General features: G+C 38.6%; 1 protein-coding gene across 1 annotated transcript; it reads left to right on the forward strand.

Moving 5' to 3' along the window:
• Nucleotides 1–15,863: 15,863 nt before the first annotated feature.
• On the forward strand, nt 15,864–19,445 carry LOC107758994 (peroxidase 19-like). Its single transcript, XM_016576850.2, has 3 exons — nt 15,864–16,288; nt 16,558–16,758; nt 18,665–19,445. The coding sequence occupies exons 1-3, from the start codon at nt 16,013–16,015 to the stop codon at nt 19,241–19,243; spliced, it is 1,056 nt and encodes a 351-aa protein (XP_016432336.1). The 5' UTR covers nt 15,864–16,012; the 3' UTR covers nt 19,244–19,445.
• The last annotated feature ends 1,585 nt before the right edge of the window (nt 19,446–21,030 follow it).

Raw genomic sequence — 21,030 nt, forward strand, 5'->3', positions numbered from 1 at the left:
CAATGGTCCAATACGACCACATGATGACTGTTTGGTCAACACAAGAGTCTCAAGTCCACGACTTTCACCATCCTGAGCACAACACTATGTCTTTGACCATGGGATCAAAGGCAAATGTGTTAGACCCAAGTGAAGCTTTGCCTGAGGTACCCTTGACCGCAAAACTTGAAAATCAAAAAAAAAAAGAAAAATCAAAAATGGACTCAAACTCTTAAGAAGGTTGTCACGCCATCTATCATTGGGAAGAGCCACCTGGTTCGCACAACACTCTACCCTTGGAAAGAACCGTGACATTAAGAAAACCAAGGGCTTATTGCAAACGCCAAAACAAAACAAAAAAAGGTACGAGCCTCCTATGAAGCTAAAAACGAAAAATGTTAACGAAAATAGAAAAACTGAATAAATATGTACAATAGGGGAGTAGAATATACAGCGGGGGAAGTGGATATGTACATAAAGTAGAAAAGTAACTAGAATGAAAAGTTATATACATACCAACTATCAACTAGCAACATAAGTTAAGAGTCAAATAAATATGTACAGTCATCCCAAATGTATCAACCATCAAAATAGTAGGGCGCACCCCCACGAATAAAAGCTGGCATCGTCCCCAATGCCAACTACCAAAATAAGCATATAAACAGAGAAAGGATATCGAGTGGCTCCTCAAGCCTGATCCGTCGTCATGGGCTGATCAGTGGTCCCCTGGTCCTCTGTACTGGTGGGAACCTCAGACTAGTTCCCGGCCTGCTGCTGCTCTGCTGCTGGGACAGGGGCCGGGTCATGGACCGGGTGAATATCTGGTAGAGCACTGGAAGTATCCTCTTGAACCTGTGCTACCTCTATCACAACACCCTCAGTGCTAGGAAACTTCTTCTTCTTCCTTGGGTGCCTAGGCTCCTCCTCCTGCTGTGGCTCAGGTACAACTACTACTGGTGGAGTTGCTAACTCATCAAAGAACAAGTCTAAAGGCAGCTGGTCTACCGTTAGCTTGTCAACCTTAGCTCGGAGCACTTTCACCTCTTCCTTAGATGCCCGGGATTTTCTCATCTTCTTTTGTTCTCTGGCAAGCTCCTTTAGAGCTTTGCCCTGTGCATCAACTGCCTTTGTCAAGGTAGCCTGAGTAGCCAAAATCTTCTCCTGCTTGGCCAGGAGTTTCTTCAATGTCTCCTCAATGGACTGAGGAATCTCAACGGTGGCTGGAGCAGACTGGGCCGCAACTGTGGTAGCCAAGGTGGACAACTTGGATGTCGAGACTGACATCCAGTTGTTCAAACTGGCTAATGTCTTTGCTAACTGCTAGGCCGTGAAGGGGTTGGATTTGGAGGTGGGAACCACTGGGCCAGTTGAAGAACTGGGACCCGCAGAGGAGTATGGGATGTCCGGAACAGTAGTGGCAGCAGAAGTAGGTGGCTCAACAGAAGACTCTACCGCAACTAGCTCCTCAGACTGGCCAGTCGGGGCAGAGGTGGATGTTTTTCCCTTCTTATCCCCCTTCGGGTTGTCTGGCCCCTGAATACTAAACTATAAAAACGGGGACACCGACCGGACTCCAACATCGAAGGGGTATTTCTTCACCTTTGCATCTTCAAAGTACATTGTGAGGGTGTTCGGGTAGGGGTAGTTTCTGTCCGTATTAATGCCAATGGATGTGATCACACTGTACATAACATTCCCCACATTGATGGGGAAACCTGCCATAATGGACGCAATGAGAACCGTTCGGGCGATTGGAATGGTCTGGTCATGGGACGAAGGGTCCAACCTGTTGCATACAAAAGTTAACCATCCTCTCGCCTCAAAATTGAGGTCCTTTCGCAGTATTTTCTTCCCCGCCTGAATCCACTCCGGAACAGTACCCGGCTGAGCTAAGAACTGTGCCACCCAAGGACGAGTTTCCTCTTTCAACTCTAACTTCTCTATGTATAGAGAGTCATCCTCCTCATTGAAACCCAAATACTCGTTCAACGCCTCTCCCGAGAACACTATCTTCTTATCCCGCACTTTGGTTGCAATTGAACCTTCTGTGGTGTGGGCCACATTGCTGTAGAATTTTTTCACCATATGTTCATTTGCATCGACCAGCTCATCTTTGAAGAAATCCCACCCCACTCTAGTAATAAATTGTTCATGGACTCGGGGAAGGTAGGGTAACAAATCCCGGGTGACTACTCTTCTTTCTGGAATCACCTTCTTCTTGGGCCACACTTCCCGGAATTTATGAAAGGCCACCTCCTTGACAAATCTGTCCTGCCATACAACTGGGTTTCTAGTTCTTTCAATTCCCCCAACTCTAAGTACCCCACTATTTGGGACCTCCTCATCACTCTTATTTTTATCTTCTGCACCCTCCCCGGATTCTGATGCTGTGGGGGAGGTGGAGTATTTGGCACTGCCTGCTTCTGAGCCCTCAGACAACTCAGGTTGTATAATAGTTGGAGCTTTAGCTGGGCCTGCGGGGGCTTTCCCCGAATCAGTTGAGACATCCTGGGAGGGGAGGTACTCACTCCCCGACTGCTCCTCACCACTCATCACCTGCTTTCTTGTTTTTAGCTTTGGTTGGGGAGTGAGTTTATTCAATTTTGCTTTACCTCCCCAGGAGTGGTCACCTCCTCGTCCGGGTTGCTTAGCTCCACGCCCTCAATGTTTAACCATTTTCTGCACACAAATAATTCTAACATTGTTAGTTCAGGCAATTGCAGAGTTTAAGTACAGAACAGAAACACAGACAGAGAACAGATGATAGCAGTGCGGACCGCACAAACAAGGCATGCGGACCGCACTGACCAAGTTGGGAAATGAACACCTCTCTGATTAGGAACCATACGGACCGCATGAACAAGGGGTGCGGCCGCGTGGGGGCCAACGTGGTCCGCACAAATTGGTCATGCGGCTGCATTGGCCATACTATTAAATACTGGTGCCCTCTGAACCTCACCCACACGGACCGCGCAAACATGGGATGCGCCGCGTGAGGCATGGGGCGGACCGCACAAACCAGGCATGCGGCCGCACTGGGAAGTATCAACCTTTAGGCTCAAGGCTTACGCAGACCGCGTAACAGAATGATGCGGCCGCGTAAAAGGCGTGTGGACCGCATAATCAGGGAGTGCGGCCGCGCTGGGCTTTCATTACAGGGGCAATTAGGGTTTTACAAAAAAACTCAAGTCTTTCACGTTTTAGCATCCTACTTTGTCCCTACTCATTTATAACATGCCCATCATTTTAAAGAACAACAAGAACAATATAAAACTATCCTAATCATGAAACGACGAAGAACAAAAAGAAAAACGAAGAAGTTATGACTAGGGAAACATGTATAAAGTTTAAATTAATACTAAGTAAAGACTAATGTGAGAGATATGTTACCAGGAAAGCGAAGAAATGCTCTTGATATTAACACTAAGAAGGGTCTCTGATGTGAACAGTAACTTTTAGGGCTTAGGGGTCAATTTTTGCGAAAAGTTCTAATGAAGACCCTAATGGCCTATTTATAGGAAACACAGCGGGGTCCAGCACTTACTGTCCAGTGCGGCCAAGTGAACACGACCGCGCTGGGACTTTACCATTTACCTGGTGCTGAAACGAAAGCACGCGGACCGCATGAGACGGGTTGCGGCCGCATGAGAACCACACGGGCTGCTCAAAATGGGTCGCGGCCGCGTGAACGCAGTTCAGAGACTGATCATTCTTTGCCTTTACCGGTGCGGACCGCACAAGCAAGGGTGCAGCCGCACTAGCCATCATCAGAAACTTGGAAATATTTTTTTTGGCCGGTGCGGACCGCACAAAGTGGGATTGCGACCGCACGGTCACTGTTCAGAGACTGTGCACTTTTTGCACAGTTGTTTTTCACTGGTTCAATTACAATTCCCACAACATCTCACAAACCATTAGCTCAAAAATCCTAATCTACAACAGAAATCAAAAAAGAAAGAAAAAGACATGGGTTGCCTCCCAAGAAGCGTCTGATTTAATGTCGACGCATGTTACCATCAAAGTCACTTCAAATGAATGAGTGCCACCATGTGGCTATCATCAAACTTTCCCAAGTAATGCTTGACATGATGCCCATTGACCCGGAAAACTTCACTATTTTTGTTCTTGAGATCAATAGCACCAAATGGGGTTACACCAACAACTTCAAATGGACCACTCCACTTAGACTTAAGCTTTCCCGGGAATAACCTCAACCGGGAGTTGAACAGAAGAACCATGTCACCAACTTTGAATTCATTCCCTCGGGCATACTTATCGTGAAGGTACTTCATCTTGTCCTTGTACAAGGACGAGCTGGAGTAGGCATGAAATCTAAACTCGTCTAGCTCATTGAGTTGCTCAACCCGGAGATTCGCAGCGACATCCCATTCTAAGTTCAATTTTCTCAAGGCCCACATAGTCTTATGCTCCAATTCCACCGAAAGATGAAAAGCTTTCCCAAACACCAACCAGTACGGAGATATACCAATCAAGGTCTTGTAAGCTGTCCGATAGGCCCAAAGAGCATCATCTAATTTCTTCGACCAATCGGTCCTATTGGCATTGACAGTTTTGGACAAAATACTCTTGATCTCTCGGTTGGAAACCTCAACTTGGCCACTCGCTTGAGGATGATAAGGAGTGGTCACCTTGTGATTTACACCATACTTGGCAAGCAATGAATCAAAAGCCTGGTTGCAAAAATGAGAACCACCATCACTAATAATAGCACGTGGAGTGCCAAACCTTGTGAAGATACTCTTTTTCAAGAACGTCACCACACTTCGAGCTTCGTTGTTGGGCAAAGCGACGGTTTTGACCCATTTCGACACATAATCAATCGCTACCAAGATATAGGTGTTCCCACAAGAACTCACGAACGGCCCCATAAAGTCGATACCCCACACATCAAAAATGTCCACCTTTAGAATTGTGTTGAGAGGCATCTCATCCTTTTTTGAAATCCCACTGGCTCGTTGGCATTCATCACATCTCTTGACAAAATCACTGTCATCTTTAAACAAGATGGGCCAATAGAAACCGCAACTAAGCACCTTAGAAGCCGTCCTCACCCCGCCATGATGGCCACCATAGGGAGAGGAATGACAAGCCTCCAAAATACTCAATTGTTCTTCTTCCGGGACACATCGGCGAATCACACCATCGGTGCAAATCTTGAACAAATATGGCTCATCCCAATAATAATCCAAACTATCCCGCTTGAGCTTCTTCCTTTGGTTAGAAGGGAGCTCATACGGGATTATACCGGTCACAAGATAATTTGCCACATCGGCAAACCACGGCATATCATGCATAGATACCGCAAGGAATTGTTCATCCGGGAACGCATCATTGATCTCAAAGCCGTTAGAAGGCCACCCCTCTTCCTCCAAGCGGGACAAGTGGTCCGCCGCTTGATTCACTTCCTTTCCGGTCCACAATTTCTAGATCAAACTCTTGAAGAAGTAGCACCCATCTCATCAACCTTGCTTTTGAATCTTTCTTGGTCATCAAATACCTAAGGGCGGCATGATCGGTATGGATAATCACTTTGGCCCCCATTAGGTATGGTCAGAACTTTTCCATGGCAAACACAATAGCTAGCAACTCCTTCTCAGTGACTGTATAGTTTCTTTGAGCTTCATTCATCGTCTTGCTTGAGTAGTACACCGGATGGAACATCTTGTTTATCCTTTGGCCCAAGACCGCCCCTACTGCAACATCACTAGCGTCGTACATGAGCTCAAATGGCAAGCTCCAATTGGGTGCGGTAATGATAAGGGTAGTTGTCAACTTGTGTTTTAGAAGCTCGAACGCCTCCATGCATTTCTCATCAAAGACAAAATTGGCCTCCTTCTCTAACAACTTGCACAACGGGTTAACTACCTTAGAGAAATCTTTGATGAACCTTCGGTAGAAACCCGCGAGCCCCAAAAAGCTCCTCACCCCTTTGACAGAAGTAGGTGGAGGTAACCTTGAAATGACTTCAATTTTGGCTTTGTCAACTTCAATACCTCTCTTCGAAATCTTATGACCCAATACAATACCCTCTTCTACCATAAAATGACATTTTTTCCAATTGAGAACTAGGTTTGTATCTTCACATCGGGCCAACACACGATCCAAATTTGTCAAGCATTCTTCAAAGGAGTCCCCCACCACGCTAAAATCATCCATAAAGACCTCCAATAAATCTTCCACCATGTCGGTGAAAATTGCCATCATACATCGTTGAAAGGTCGATAGGGCATTACACAATCCAAACGGCATCCTCGAAAATGCAAATGTGTCGTAGGGACAAGTAAAGGTCGTCTTTTCCTGATCTTCTGGGGTGATGAGAATCTGATTGTACCCCGAATACCCATCTAAAAAGCAATAGAATGACCGACCCGCAAGACGATCAAGCATTTGGTCGAGGAACGGCAACGGGAAATGATCCTTTCGAGTTACCTTGTTAAGCTTTCTATAGTCCATACAAACTCTCCATCTCGTCATCGTCCGAGTAGGAAGCAACTCATTGTTAGCATTGGTTACCACAGTCATCCCGCCCTTCTTCGGTACGCATTGCACCAGAGAAGTCCATGAGCTGTCAGAAATAGGATACACCACACCGGCGTCAAGCCATTTGATAACTTCCTTCTTGACCACTTCTTGCATAGCTTTGTTGAGTATCCTTTTGTGTTAAAGTGAGGGCCTCGCATCCTCCTCCAATATGATCTTATGCATGCAAAAGGCGGGGCTTATAACCTGAATATACGCCAATGTCCATCCGATCGCCCTCTTGCGCTTTTGTAGTTCCGCCAAAGTGGCGTCAACCTGCACGTTAGTCAAACAAGACAAAAGAATAACAGGCAAAGTGAAATTAGGGCCCAAGTATTCATACCTGAGGTGAGGAGGAAGTGGTTTCAACTCCAACACCGGCGGCTCCTCAATAGATGGATTGGTTGGGGGAGTTTTGCGATTCTCAAGATCCAAAGATAACTTCCTAGGCTCATAAGAATACAAGCCCATACCATGCAAAGCGTTTACATATTCAACTCTCTTAGCATCATCATTAACATCCATGTTCAAGAGCACGACCTCAAGTGGGTCCTCAACATTCACCATTGCGCTTGTATCATCCACTATCACCGTCGTGACAATGTCAAAAACGAGAACACCTCGGTGCTATCCGGTTGCCTCATAGATTTGCACACATGGAACACCACCTTTTCATCACCAACACGAAAGGTCAACTCTCCCGCTTTGACATCTACCAAAGCCTTTCCAGTATCTAGGAAAGGTCTTCCAAGGATAATTGGCACCTCAAAATCCACCTCACAATCCAAGATAACGAAATCAGCCGGCAATATGAACTTATCAACACGAACAAGGACATCATCAATAATCCCCAAACGCCGCTTCATTTACTGGTCCGTCATTTGAAGCCTCATAGAAGTTGGACGAGGTTGTCTGATTCCTAAGGTCTTGAAGACCGAATATGGCATTAAATTGATACTTGCCCCCAAGTCACAAAGGGATTTTGCGAAGTCAGCACTTCCAATGGTACATGGGATAGTGAATGCACCGGGGTCCTTAAGTTTCGGAGCCATGGAATGCACAATTACGCTCACTTGATGGGTCATCTTGATTGTCTCACACTCCATTGATCTCTTTTTTGTAACCAAATCTTTTATGAACTTTGCGTACCCCGACATTTGCTCGAGTGCCTCCTAATTGTACTTCTAACATTTTTTGGGGGTTTTGTTTAATAACAACTATTATCAACTACAAGTTTAAGCTAATTTATGCTGAAGGGATATGTTCTAGGTTGTGATTAATATAGAGAAAGGCACTAGGGTCGTGGCATCACCTAGGTGGTTAACTAACGGTAGAAACTACTAATAATAGATTGACATATTTGGGATCAATGTTATAACCGTTGCACAATTGTACCCACTCTCACACCTCTCGGTAGGGAGAGCGAATTTGCCCAATTGACTCTCTCGAGACCAATTGGGTAGGTCAATTAGACCAAGCAACTTGGGTTCAAGTAGGGTGATTACTCTCTCGAGGTTTAACCCGTTAATTGGGACTACCATTTCTCATGGGTCCACCCCAATTCCTTGTTGGGTCAATTTTGGGGTCATAGACTCTCTTTCTCAAGAAGAGTCAAGACCCACTAAGCTAGAATTAATGTTTGCAACTATCAATCCTTAATTAAACCATAAAATTAACCCAAATAACAAACACCCAATATCAATCTATCATTAAGAAGTAACACCCATTAATTACCCACACTAGGGTTGAGCCACAACCCTAGCTAATGGGTTTAGCTAGACATAATTAAAGAAGAAACTGAAGAAATAGAAGATGAAACAACCATATTAATTAATTACTAATGTTAAACTACAATAATCTATGATGAAACCAAGCTATAAATGCCCAAAATAGGCCAAAACATAAGTCTCACGAGTGCAGCAGCTATCAGATGTAAAAAACTTGACCTAAAAATGGTAAAATGTTCTATTTATAGTGGGCTGGAAAAACTGGACAAAAATGCCCCTGCGGGGTTAGTGCGGACCGCACAAAGTTGGCACGTGGCCGCACTGGGTTGCTTGACCTCTGAATCTTGCTCTCTGAAGATGGTGATGCGGACCGCACAAAGTTGGAATGCGACCGCATGAAGACTGGCGCGAACCGCACAAAGTTGTTGTGCGGCCGCATGAATGGTTTTGGCAGCTTCTCTGAACTTCACTGACGCGGTCCGCGTGACCATAGAGTGCGGCCGCATGGAGAGGGACGCGGGACGCATGAAGTGGGACGCGGCTGCGTGGTTTGCTTCTGGAATATGACACTCTCTGAACTTCTTGGACGCGACCGCATAGCAAGATTGTGCGGCCGCATGAGTGAGACGCGGGCCGCATGAAGTAGGACGCGGCCGCGTAGTTTGCTTCTGGAATATGACACTCTCTGAACTTCTTGGATGCGACCGCATAGCAAGATTGTGCGACCGCATGAGTGAGACGCGGGCAGCATGAAGTGGGACGCGACCGCATGAATTTGACTTGTAGTTTCACAGTCTCTGAACTCCTATGGTGCGGCCGCATGACATGATGGTGCAGTCCGCACCAAGTTCTGAATGTCCTTACTTTAATGATCTTTGAAACTTGAGCAGGTTTCACTCCGATTTGAGCCGATCTTTGACGATTTGTCACTTTATAGCTCAAACCTGCAATCAAGCGCAATCTGTAAGCATTTTGGGACTATTTTGTAGCAAATTACACTCAAAGCGCAGGCAAGTATGAGTATAAAACATGTTAAAATCCTACTTATCATATGCATGTTTGGTTTGTATCCCCGAGGGCTAGGGTGAGTTTCGGATAGGTTTCAGAAGGTTTTTAAACTTAGAAAAGTTGCAGGTTTTCAGTTTCTGGTATTCTGGAGTGTTGTTCTTCGCGTTCGGGGAAGGACTCTCGCGAACGCGAAGGGTAAGTCAGGCTGAAGGGCAATTCCTTCTACACGAACGCTAGAAACAGGACGCGAACGTAAAGACTTGGAGGTGCTAGCCTTCGCGAACGCGGACCTGCTATCGCGAACGCGAAGGCCTTTTGGCCGGGACAGGGGGGAAGGGATTTTGTTCTACGCGAACGCGATGGCTTGAGAAGCTAAAGCTCCACGAACGCGAGCCACTAAATGCAAACGCGAAGAAGGCCTGTCTAGTGAATTAAAAACAGTAGCAAAATCGGAATTGAGTCCATAACTTCATATTTTCAAAACTAGAGAGCATTGAGGCGATTTTCAAAGAACAAGTTCTTTCCCAAAGCATTGGTATATGATTCTAAACCTTTTTCTTTCGATTTTCCATTGCATTTCATCAATTTTCATCCAAAAATCTAGGGTTTTTATGGTAGAAATTAGGAATTTGGGTAGAGTTAGGGTTTTTTGAATAATTGAAATTTAGATCTCGTTTTGGGGTCAGATTTCGAAACTAATTGCATATTTTGGCTCGTGGGTGAATGGGTGATCGGGTTTTGGTCCGAACCTCGAGTTTCGGCCAAGCGGACCCGGGGTCGATTTTTGACTTTTTGGGAAAATGATGGAAAAACTATAATTAAGCATTGGGTATGAATTCTTTAGCATTTATTGATGTTGTTAAATTAATTTGGGCTAGATACGAGTAATTTGGAGGCGAATTCTAAAGGGAAAGCGGCGTTTGAGGCTTGAATTAGCCGTGGAAGTTTGAGGTAAGTATTTGGTCTAACCTTAGCTTGAGATATTAGGAGTTGTGTCTTAATTGCTATGTGTTAATTGTGGAGTACAATGTATAGGCATGTTGACGAGTATCTATACGTCGGTGTCAAGCATGTCCGTGGGTCTAGTGTTGTAATTATTGTGACTCCGTTGAGATTTATTCATGCTTAAGATGTTGATTATCATTGTTGGTTCCCTTGTCGGGATGTTATTGTTTATGATATTTTCTCCCTTGCCGGGATGTTAATGTTTACGATATTGTATTCCTTGCCGGAATGTTGCTGTTATACTTTTGTTCCCTTGCCAGGATTCTTTTGTGATTGATGTTGATTTATAAATAGGATCGGGTTGCACGCCTGCAACAAGATATATTAAATGGGATCGGGTTGCACGCCTATAACGAGATAAATAAAATGGGAGCGGGTTGCACGCCTGCAATAAGATAAATGAAATGGGAGTGGGTTGCACGCCTACAACGAGATATATGAAGTGGGAGCGGGTTGCACACCTGCAACGAGATATATGAAGTGGGATCGGGTTGCACGCCTGCAACAAGAAAGAAGTGAAAGTGAATATTGTGTTTGTTTTCCTCATTATTGTTGGCAATTAAATTCTAGTTTCTTTACATTCCTCTTTGGTATTTTGTTGTTATTTGATACTCCCCGTAGCATGCTTTCCCCTCCCCATCTTTAACTATGAATAGCTACTTTTATTTTCCGTTGTATATGATTTATTTGCATAGGTTTATTTGGTAGTCTGGTTCTAGCCTCGTCACTACTTCGTCGAGGTTAGGCTAGGCACTTACCAGCACATGGGGTCAGTTGTGCTGATACTACACTCTGCACTGTGTGCAGAAACTGGTACCGAAGCATTTGGACCGCAGTGAGGTTGCTGCCTTCAGTCCAACAGATGACCCGAGGTAGTTCGCGGGCCTTGGCGTCTTCTTCTATCATCTCTTTTCTGTTTTTACTTATTCAGAGACAGATTCGTGTATTTTTATTCAGACTTTATTTGTAGTACTCTTAGACAGTCTGTGAAATTGTGTCACCAAATTCTGGGTAGAGATGTATTTAGATTTCCGCAGTTTGTATTAAGTTAAATTATCAGATTTCGTCTTCCGCTTTGTTTTTGATATTATTATCTCCGTTGTTTTGATATGTTTTGAAATTATAAGGACTTAAAGACTTGAAAAAGGTAATTAAATTGGAATAGTTGGCTTGCCTAGCTTTCACTAATAGGCGCCATCACGACTCCCGAGGATATGAAATCCGGATCGTGACAGAATCGTAATGGCAATATGACTCTTTCTCAAAATATGTATCTTTATTGTAGTTTATCCATTGAAAACACAAAAACAACGAAATCACTTTAAGAATCGTTTATAATTTGGCAGTGTATCCATATCAACAGAATACAGAGTGAATGCTCTGATACCATTGTTGAAGAAAAATAAGGGGCGAGAACAACGAGTTGTGTACCATATTGACGCAGCGGAAATCGTTGAACTCACCACCAAAAAAATTGCCTCAAGTCGAACTTTGAATCACAAGGAAACAAAGTTTATTTCACAAACTAAAAGCCTTCCTTTTTGTGTATGTGATTTTTGTTGGGAGAAGAAGAGAAAATTTTTCACACGCATTCTTCTTTGATAGTTCTTCTGTAGAACAGATATATAGAAGAAGAATAGGAAAAACAACCACTCCACGTTCTTACTTCTCTCAAAATAACGTGCGGTGGTTTTAGGAGTAATAAAACCTACGTTTCCTTATATCCAACAGGCTGTAATTTGCGGCCAATTCAATGAGGTTGAACTTAGACGCAAAGCTTTTTGATTATTAAGCTATAGCAGGAACGCATAATATCCGATAACTCTAGTCTTTTTGGTTTGCAATAAAGTGACTCAAATGTGTGTTTGAGCTACTTTAAGCAAGAATTGTCTCTATCTTTAGCCTCATCTTTAAAAGCGATTACAGGATTCCAACTTGTGGACCAAAGAATAGGCAAAGTGGAATGATCATGACAATATGAAAGTAAAAAATATATTGTACATTTCACAAATGGTCACTCACTTGGAAACAAAAATTTGATACTTGAGAGGGACTTTTTTTAATCCTCTTTTTAGGGCCACAAATTGTGGATTGTTCTTTCTCCATTAAAGCTTGGCATGAGAGGTATGAAGCCTGAAGTGCATGGTCCACAGCTTTTACTCAGCACATTTCTGGTAGAAAGCCAGTTATATCAACAAAGGGATGACAGAATTTTAAACACAAATGTAAAGAGGGTGTCGTTTATTAATGGCTGACTTGTGTAAAGATGAGATCCCTTTTTGCACATGCACATGCTCTACATTTAAGGCATTTAAGTGAGCCACAAAAAGGTCTTTCCAAAATTCTACTTTAGCTAAGGTTGAAATGGAGTTCCTTTTGTTGCGAATAGTTTTACTTATTAAAAAAAGAAACTGATATATATATATCAAATATATGTGACCACTTAGGCAAATTGAAAGAAATCGTCTAATTTTTTTTTATGGTCTTTCATGATTTTTGCTTACTTCATTAATGTTTATGTCACTTCTTTGAATGCTTCGGTTGGTAGGTTCAATTGAAAACCTACAACAACAACAACAAACCTACTATAATTTTACAAGTGGGGTCTGGAAAAATAGATAGTACGCAAATTTTACCCCTACCGTAAATATGAAATGTTGTTTTCAGTAGACCCTTAACAAGAGGAAAAATAAAAAATAATGAAAATAAAACAAAGAAAAATAAGGCGAAAGAAGCAACATCAAGATAGAAATCTACAATATTAGAGTACAAGACTTGCTACTAAAACCCGCATGTTGTAAAAATAGTTTTCTTCAAAACACACCGGCTCTCTTATAACAACGCCAAAAATAGTTTCACTGAAGCAAAAACTCACAAAATCTCTAGTTCCAAGACTCATTATTTTTAGGGCCGTTACAAGGTGAGAAGGGACAATCATGAGCCAAACTGCTTCTTGCTTGAATTACAAGTTGCTTTTGCTTTAGTTTCTGTCGTCTACCTCTTTTTATCGTGTTGGTTATTTATAAAACAATTAAAAAATGGGTCAAAATATTGGCCTTGAAAAGATAACATGAGAACGAATTAACAATCAACTGCACATGAAAATATCATAAGAATTTCTTCATGCTTGACTGATTACAGCAGATACCTAGCTACCTTTACTTTTCACCCTTTCTTTTCTTCACCTTAGAAAGCAAAATCAATTAAAAATTTTGTTCTTATGACCCAAACCTTAGTCACTGTTCCACTCATCTTTCACCTTTTACTTGCCTTTTTACTTATCCAGTGCACAACATAACTTTAAGGTCATCTATAACAGCACTGCCCATCCAATGATACGTACGATTCATCCCATTTGTCCCCACCCCCCACCCACACCCCCGCGGAAAAAAAATAGCAGAGAAGAAGAAAGCAAATACTACTAAGTACTCACTTTAAGAAGTTAAATCAGCGAAGTGGATGAAAGAGTTGTTGATTTACTACTAAAGCAGTAATCAAGGAGCGTCAGTAAATTCGTAAATATTGCTCGTGTGGTCCTGTTGAGGTACTTGAGATTAGGGGTATACGTGGACGGGGTTGGTTCGGTTTTTATCAAAATTAAACCAAACCAATTATATCGGTTTGGATTAGTTCGATTTTGTCAATTTTTTCGGATTTTTTTGTTACATGAATATTTTTCAATCTTACTATGTTAAAGTTATAAATAAAGTTTTGGTAAATGAATATATGTTTAGTAAAAATTAAAATTTTAACAAACAAATGATTTATTAAAATATTCTTATGAAAGAATTTTTTAATAACACATGATAGTTAATTTTTTAGTTGTCTAAGTAATAATTTTTTGTTAATATACGCTTTTAAGATTAAACGAATTTAATAATTAAACATAAAAATCAAGATGATACCTAAGTAATGATATATTTTATTTAATTTTAAATTATCGAAATACCATTTCAAATTCGAAAAAGATATGAGAAATCTTGACATATGAATATGGAAGAACAAAGAGATAATTGGCGCATTTCAGTAATACTTGATAAGAAAGTGATACAACCCATTATTTATAGTAAATAAAAATGAATGCACTTCATAATTTTATTAAATATCTCAAATATTTTTTTGAAAAAAATTCAATATAAAGTCTTAAAAGCATATATAAAAATTATATATTTATATATTGATTTGGTTTGAATTTTTTACTCAATACCAAACTAAATCAAACAAAACTTAGTCGGTTTTTTTAATCGGTTTGGTTTGACTTTTCGATTTGGTGTGATTTTTCGAATTCGATTTGAACTCCTACTTGAGATTAACTGACCCTTGTTATCAATCCGCTTGGCTTAACTACTTAAGTGGTCGATACATATAAATAAAAATGTATGTGTTTGGATAAAAGTTAGGAGCAATATTTTAAAAGGCAGGGGCATGAGGCGAGGCATTTTACTTCTGACGAGGTGAGGCGTAAGCCCTGAGACATGGGGCGTAAGTTTCATGGATCTTTAAATTTTACTAATTTCAAAAAATTTAAGATAGTATAAAATAAAAAATAATTATAAAAATTACATTATAATAACAAAATTATAACAAATAATCTATTTAAAATATTTATAAATTTTAATTCAACTATGAATAATACGAAAAGTATGACATATATCATAATATGCAAATTATCTGCAACGTCATTACAACTCAAACATCAAAAGTAATGTATTCGATACGAAATTTTATATATATATATATATCTTAAGGAGTAATGAATCTTGAAAGAATTTCGTTGTTATAATTTGATATTTTTCTTAAAATACTCCTTTTATTTAATATGTTTTCTATTTGAAAGAGAATTTATATAAAAACATAATTCACAATTTAAATATGATTCTCTAGCATCATTGATATTTAAGTTTCAACAAGTTAATAAAGTGACACATAATTCACTATATAATACCATGATAACTAATTATTTATAAATAGTACTAGCTAATACTGAGCTACTAAATTAATAAGTATTGTATCTCGTAAACGTGGAAAAACTAATATTTAAAAAAATAATTATAAAAAATATGGACTATTATATAGTAAAGACATAAAAAAAAGTTAATAAATAAATACTTTTTTTTAAATGAAAGATTTATTTAAAATTAACTATCATAGCAGTCTTAGTGGATAACGTGCAATAATTTTTATTTTAATTATGACATAAAATGCTCTCGATTTAATTATTTATATTAAGAAAAAAGTAATTTTGAATAGTCAACAATTTATTAAGAAAATTTGAGGATTTACAAGGTCAGTTACTTACATAAAGTTCTATTAGGCGAGCCCAGTACGCTGGGCGTTGGGCATGCCCGAAGCGTAAGCCCTGATGACCGAGGCGTAAGTCTCACAGAACTAAGCCCCACATATAAACCCAGGGGCGTTTTACGAGTGCTCGCCACGGACGAGTTCCAATTCTACCTTTTAATACAGAGGTTAGGAGTACATTATTCAACAATGATCACAATTTCACAACTACCGTTACAAAAGAGAAAAAAATGGAAAATGGGCTGAGAAATATTCACCTGATCATTTTCTGTCCGCTATCATATTTATTTATTTATGTAGAATATTATATTGGGCATCTTCTCACGGGGTGATGATTCTCTTTGGAACATGGCTACTTCTTGTCTGTCTATAGCAGTCACCTTTCGATTTTTCCTATATACTTCTTCTCCATTACTGTTTGCTATTTGTCTTAGCCACTAAACCAAACGACCATGTCTTTCTCTGCATTTTCTTCTTCTTCTTTCACCATTTTTATGTTCCTCTTCTTCTTCCTCCTCATTTTACCTTCCTCCAATTCTTTGCTCAACTCCCCATCCATCAATGCCACCCTCCGACGACAGCCTCGACAACTCTCCGTTAATTATTATGCTAAGACTTGCCCTAAAGTTGAAATTCTCGTTGGCTCAGTAACCTCCCAGATGTTCAAAGATGCCCCGGCCTCTGGCCCTGCCACCATTCGCCTCTTCTTTCATGATTGCTTTGTTGAAGTAAGTCCCAATTCCAAGTGTAGGCGAATTCAAAATTTAAATTTGATAGACTTCGTTGCACTCCTGTTATTATGTTTCAGAATTTTAATATATGTATAATTTTTCACATATATTTAAGTTCTGTTTCAAAAATACTTGAACTCACTAAACAAGGCTCCATCCGCCTCAGAATTTCTTAGATACTAACTTATCCACCGTATTAATTCTATGTGTGCTACATTTTTTGGCTTGTGAATTGTTTTTCATTATGTTTATGTAATTAAATGCAGGGGTGTGATGGGTCAATACTGATATCAACTAAACCAGGAAGCAAAGAATTAGCAGAGAAAGATGCAGAAGATAATAAGGATTTAGCTAAGGAGGCATTTGAGGGCATGAACAAAGCCAAAGCTGTAGTGGAAAGCAAGTGTCCAGGCGTTGTTTCCTGTGCAGACATTCTTGCCATTGCTACCAGAGATTTTGTTCACTTAGTAAGTACCGTCCACAATAATTAAACATTTTACCTTTTTATTTTAGTCTATCCATTTACATAATGAAAAAATTAATTTTATTTTTCTAAAATTTACCCTTATTTACATATTTCAATGTGTCAAGCTAACAATTAATTAAGGTTAATTTAGTGAATACATTTTTTTTTCTTGGAGTTTATTTTTCCTTGATAGGTATACCAAAAATAAAATGGTCACTTATCGAGGTCCGTGGACATATAGCTCCATACTATAGTTTTTCTTTGCCCTTTCTCCGTTTTTTGGTTTTCCATGGGCATATAGCTCCATTATGATGGTAATCATGGTCCTCATCTAAAAAAATTTATTTAAAAAAAAAAAGCATTCTTGTGCGACAGTTTTTGGGTTTCAGTCCGTCAGTATTTTTTTTTATGTCAGCAGTTTAAATACCAGAAGATTAATACAGAGTAGGTTTTTATTGATTAGAATTTCACAGGCAACTTCAGAATTCTCATTGGAGTCAAAATTCGGAAGTCTGGCTAAATTTCATACTGTAAATTCATCATTTTCCAAGATAAAAAAAAATGCATAAGTCCGTATTGTAAATTAACAAGTTTTATCTCTTATCTAAATTTAGAAAAAGTCTCGAATCAAAATACATGAGTATCTTGAATTATTTCTCAATAATTAAATGATGTCAATATGACAAAGTTGGTAGTTTTACTTTATTCTCTCATCGATGTACAGTTCTTAACTTATTCCTATTTTTCGTTTCAATAAAGACTTAGGCCCTATTTCCCTTTTTCTTTTCGTACGTAAGGCACCACAAAAGAAGTCGGGATAAAAAGGAAAGAGTCATTTGGTCTGTTTCTTTTTCATCGAAATTGTCTCCTTCTCATGTCCTCTGCAGAAATCTAATGCATGATATCAAGATGTCTTATCCCTCTATCCAAATTTGAAAAGAAGAATCAAACGGTTCTCAAATGATTAGTATATAGGGAGCAATAGTCCAAAATGTGCAATGCTTTTTTGTTTTTTTTAAACACATAAAAGCTCAATATAGCTGTCCAAGTTTTGGCATGATATGAGAAGCAAGACAAAGGTCATATTTTCATCTATATATTGTATGTGGTTTCAGAATATTTGAGTTTATCCAAGCTAAGGTACAAAATTGCAATAAACATGGCTCATTTGATAGTAAATAACTGATCATACATGGGAAGACATGTGAGGTACACATATATTTTAATGTAATTCCGTGGGCTCCAAAATGAATTCTTGGGATAATAACAAGCTTTTGACTTGTCTTTCTTCGAGAGCCACACTGTATGATTTGAAGAAGGGGCAAATCGTTAGAATTGTCCCACCAACTGTTTTCACCTTTTGCTCCACATTGACTACTGATCGGCCAAATAACAATAGACTACGGCAATGGAATCTTAGGAAGCTTATAATCTCATGAAATTGGAAATTAGGAAGTTTTATAGACATTGACAGTATAGGGTTACTTGTAAATTAATTACAATGATCTGTTGCCATATATAGCCTCATGCAGAATAAGACTGCGTACAATAGACCCTTGTGATCCGACTCTTCCCCGGACTCAGCGCATAGCGGAAGTTTAGTGCACCGGGCTACCTTTTTTGTTGTTGCTATATATCAAATCACATTATGTAAAAAAATTGTTTATATCATTAGCGTGTATATAATTGAATGAATTTCCTAATAGATTTAAGTTATTTTACTTTAATGGCGTCAAAAATTTGTATACTATTAGTGTAATTCAACATGTGTAATAGCATTTAAATATCGTCTCTACAAAAATATTAATTAATGTTAATTTTTACTTATAATTACTTTATAAGTGATGTAATTATATAAATTTATATGTTATAGCCTAATATCATATAAATTTATATGCTTTGAATAGGTTGGAGGACCATATTATCAAGTGAAGAAAGGAAGATGGGACGGAAAAATATCAAAGGCATCAAGGGTGCATCAAAATCTTCCCCAATCAAACTCAACAGTAGACCAACTTTTGAAATTTTTTTCCTCAAAAGGACTCACACCTGAAGACCTCGTGGTCCTTTCTGGTGCACACACCATTGGTTTTGCACATTGCAAACAATTTGTGAACAGACTGTATGACTACAAAGGGACGAAGAAACCTGACCCTAGTATGGATCCTAGGCTTCTCAAGGCACTCAAAATGTCATGTCCACAATTTGGTGGCAATGTTGATATTGTAGCACCATTTGATGTGACAACTCCTTTCTCATTTGATAATGCTTATTATGGGAATTTGGAAGCTAAGTTGGGATTGCTGGCTTCTGATCAAGCTTTGTCTTTGGACCCTAGAACCAAGTCTTTTGTTCAAGATTTGGCAAAGGATAAGCATAAGTTTTTCCAAGCTTTTGCTGCTGCTATGGATAAAATGGGAAGTATTGGGGTGAAAAGAGGAAGAAAGCATGGGGAATTTAGAAAGGATTGCACTATGCATATGTGACTCTTGGGTTGTTGGATTTAATTTCTCCTAATTCTTCATTTTTTTCCTTTTCTTCTTTTTTCCTTTTTTTATTTGAAGGAATCTAGTACACATCTATGATATCTCCTCGGGGACAGGGGAATGGAGAGTGAGATAGTGACTAAATGTAAAGAAAAGAAAGAAGAAAAAAAACATTTTTTCCCTTTAATTCTTTTGCCCTCTCTCAAGGTATTAATGCATGATTTTTATTTTCAGTTATTAAGGGATGATTGGAGTTACCCTCTTCAGTCTTCTATAAATTGATGATGATTTTCTCTCCTTCTATTTTTTTCCTACTAGTCTTATCGTGCGCGGTTTGGGCGTGTACTTAAGTTAGTGAGTATACGACTTTTTAGAAAATCGTTAGTACTACTATATATATATATATATATATATATATATATATAATTTAGTTAAAAGGCTTATCTATAAAACCTTCCATGTTAATTTTTTTATTTTTTAAATTTTCATTCACCGCCAATACTATTATTATGAAAACCAATTTAGGCATCCTAAGAGTTTTGTCCAACTTGAAAAATAATTTATTTATATGATAAATTTGATAAATAGTTGAATTGGATTTTTAGACTTAATTATTTGGTTTTAACATTAACAAATTTATTTTTTGTTGATTCCAAGTTTTAAATATTTAATTATAACTTAAAAGAGATTATAATTATGTTGCATCGTTCAAATAAGAAAATAATTATATAAGGCAATTAAAATTTAATTTATTTAAAGTACTAAATAAATATTTCTAATAGTTCAAAGAATTATAAGAAAATACACATGACTTCACCCCATAACAAAATATGGCTCATGTTTTTAAGTTTTACCCAACTTAACCCTTATTGTACATATTTTGAAAGCACTAGCAAATTCAAAATTTGTGTTCTTATAACCATTGCTTATAAAAGCTATGGAGTTAAATTTGTGTTCTCACAACCATTGCTTTCACTCTTCTTCTTCTCACATCTTCTACATATGCTTCAAGGGGCCGTATATTTTCTGTTTCTCCTCTTGTGTCACCTGGTTGCCATGTAAGAAAAATTGAAAAGTATAAGTCCATCATTGAAGATCATCCAAAGCTTTGCTTTCGAAAATAAGTTTTTTTGAGTTTGTTAGTTGTTTGGATTGGGTGTTATTCCAATTCATTGATAATATCAAAAGGAGTTCAAAATTTAAATTTGAAGTGATTTAGAGTAGATTTGAGCAAGATTTGAGTTAAATTTCAGAAAAGACGCAAAAGAAGAAGACGAAGTTAGTTTTTTGTATAATTACGTATAATAGTGTATATGAGTGTATAAATACATTTTATACACTATTATAATTACGTAACAGTGGCTGTATATGTATAATTTTTAATTTTTACAGCGCTTGTAGAATAAAATTGTACTTGTTCCAACGCGTAATGCTTTTTGTCTTTGTCATCCTAGCTTTCGTTAGTAGTCTATATAAGTAAACTTTGATTTGAGTTTAAATTTTTAACTATTAAGATTTTTATATAATTTAAATAAGGAAGGATTTTGATTACTAAATTTTAGCTAACTTTAAAGTTCAAAATATTAGGAAAATAACTTAAATTACTATTTTGTCCAGCGTAAAATCTGTTTTTAAAGGGTAAAAAAGGCGAACGACATTTCGCTAAGAGCCTTCGTGCTTTTAATATAATATAAATAAATAGATATAGATATAGATATAGATAGATTGATACATTTAGAATGGGTTCCCCAATTTGATCCTTGTATTAGTATGACAAAAGATTAGGT

Source organism: Nicotiana tabacum, chromosome 3, assembly GCF_000715075.1.
Source record: "Nicotiana tabacum cultivar K326 chromosome 3, ASM71507v2, whole genome shotgun sequence".
NCBI lineage: Eukaryota > Viridiplantae > Streptophyta > Magnoliopsida > Solanales > Solanaceae > Nicotiana > Nicotiana tabacum.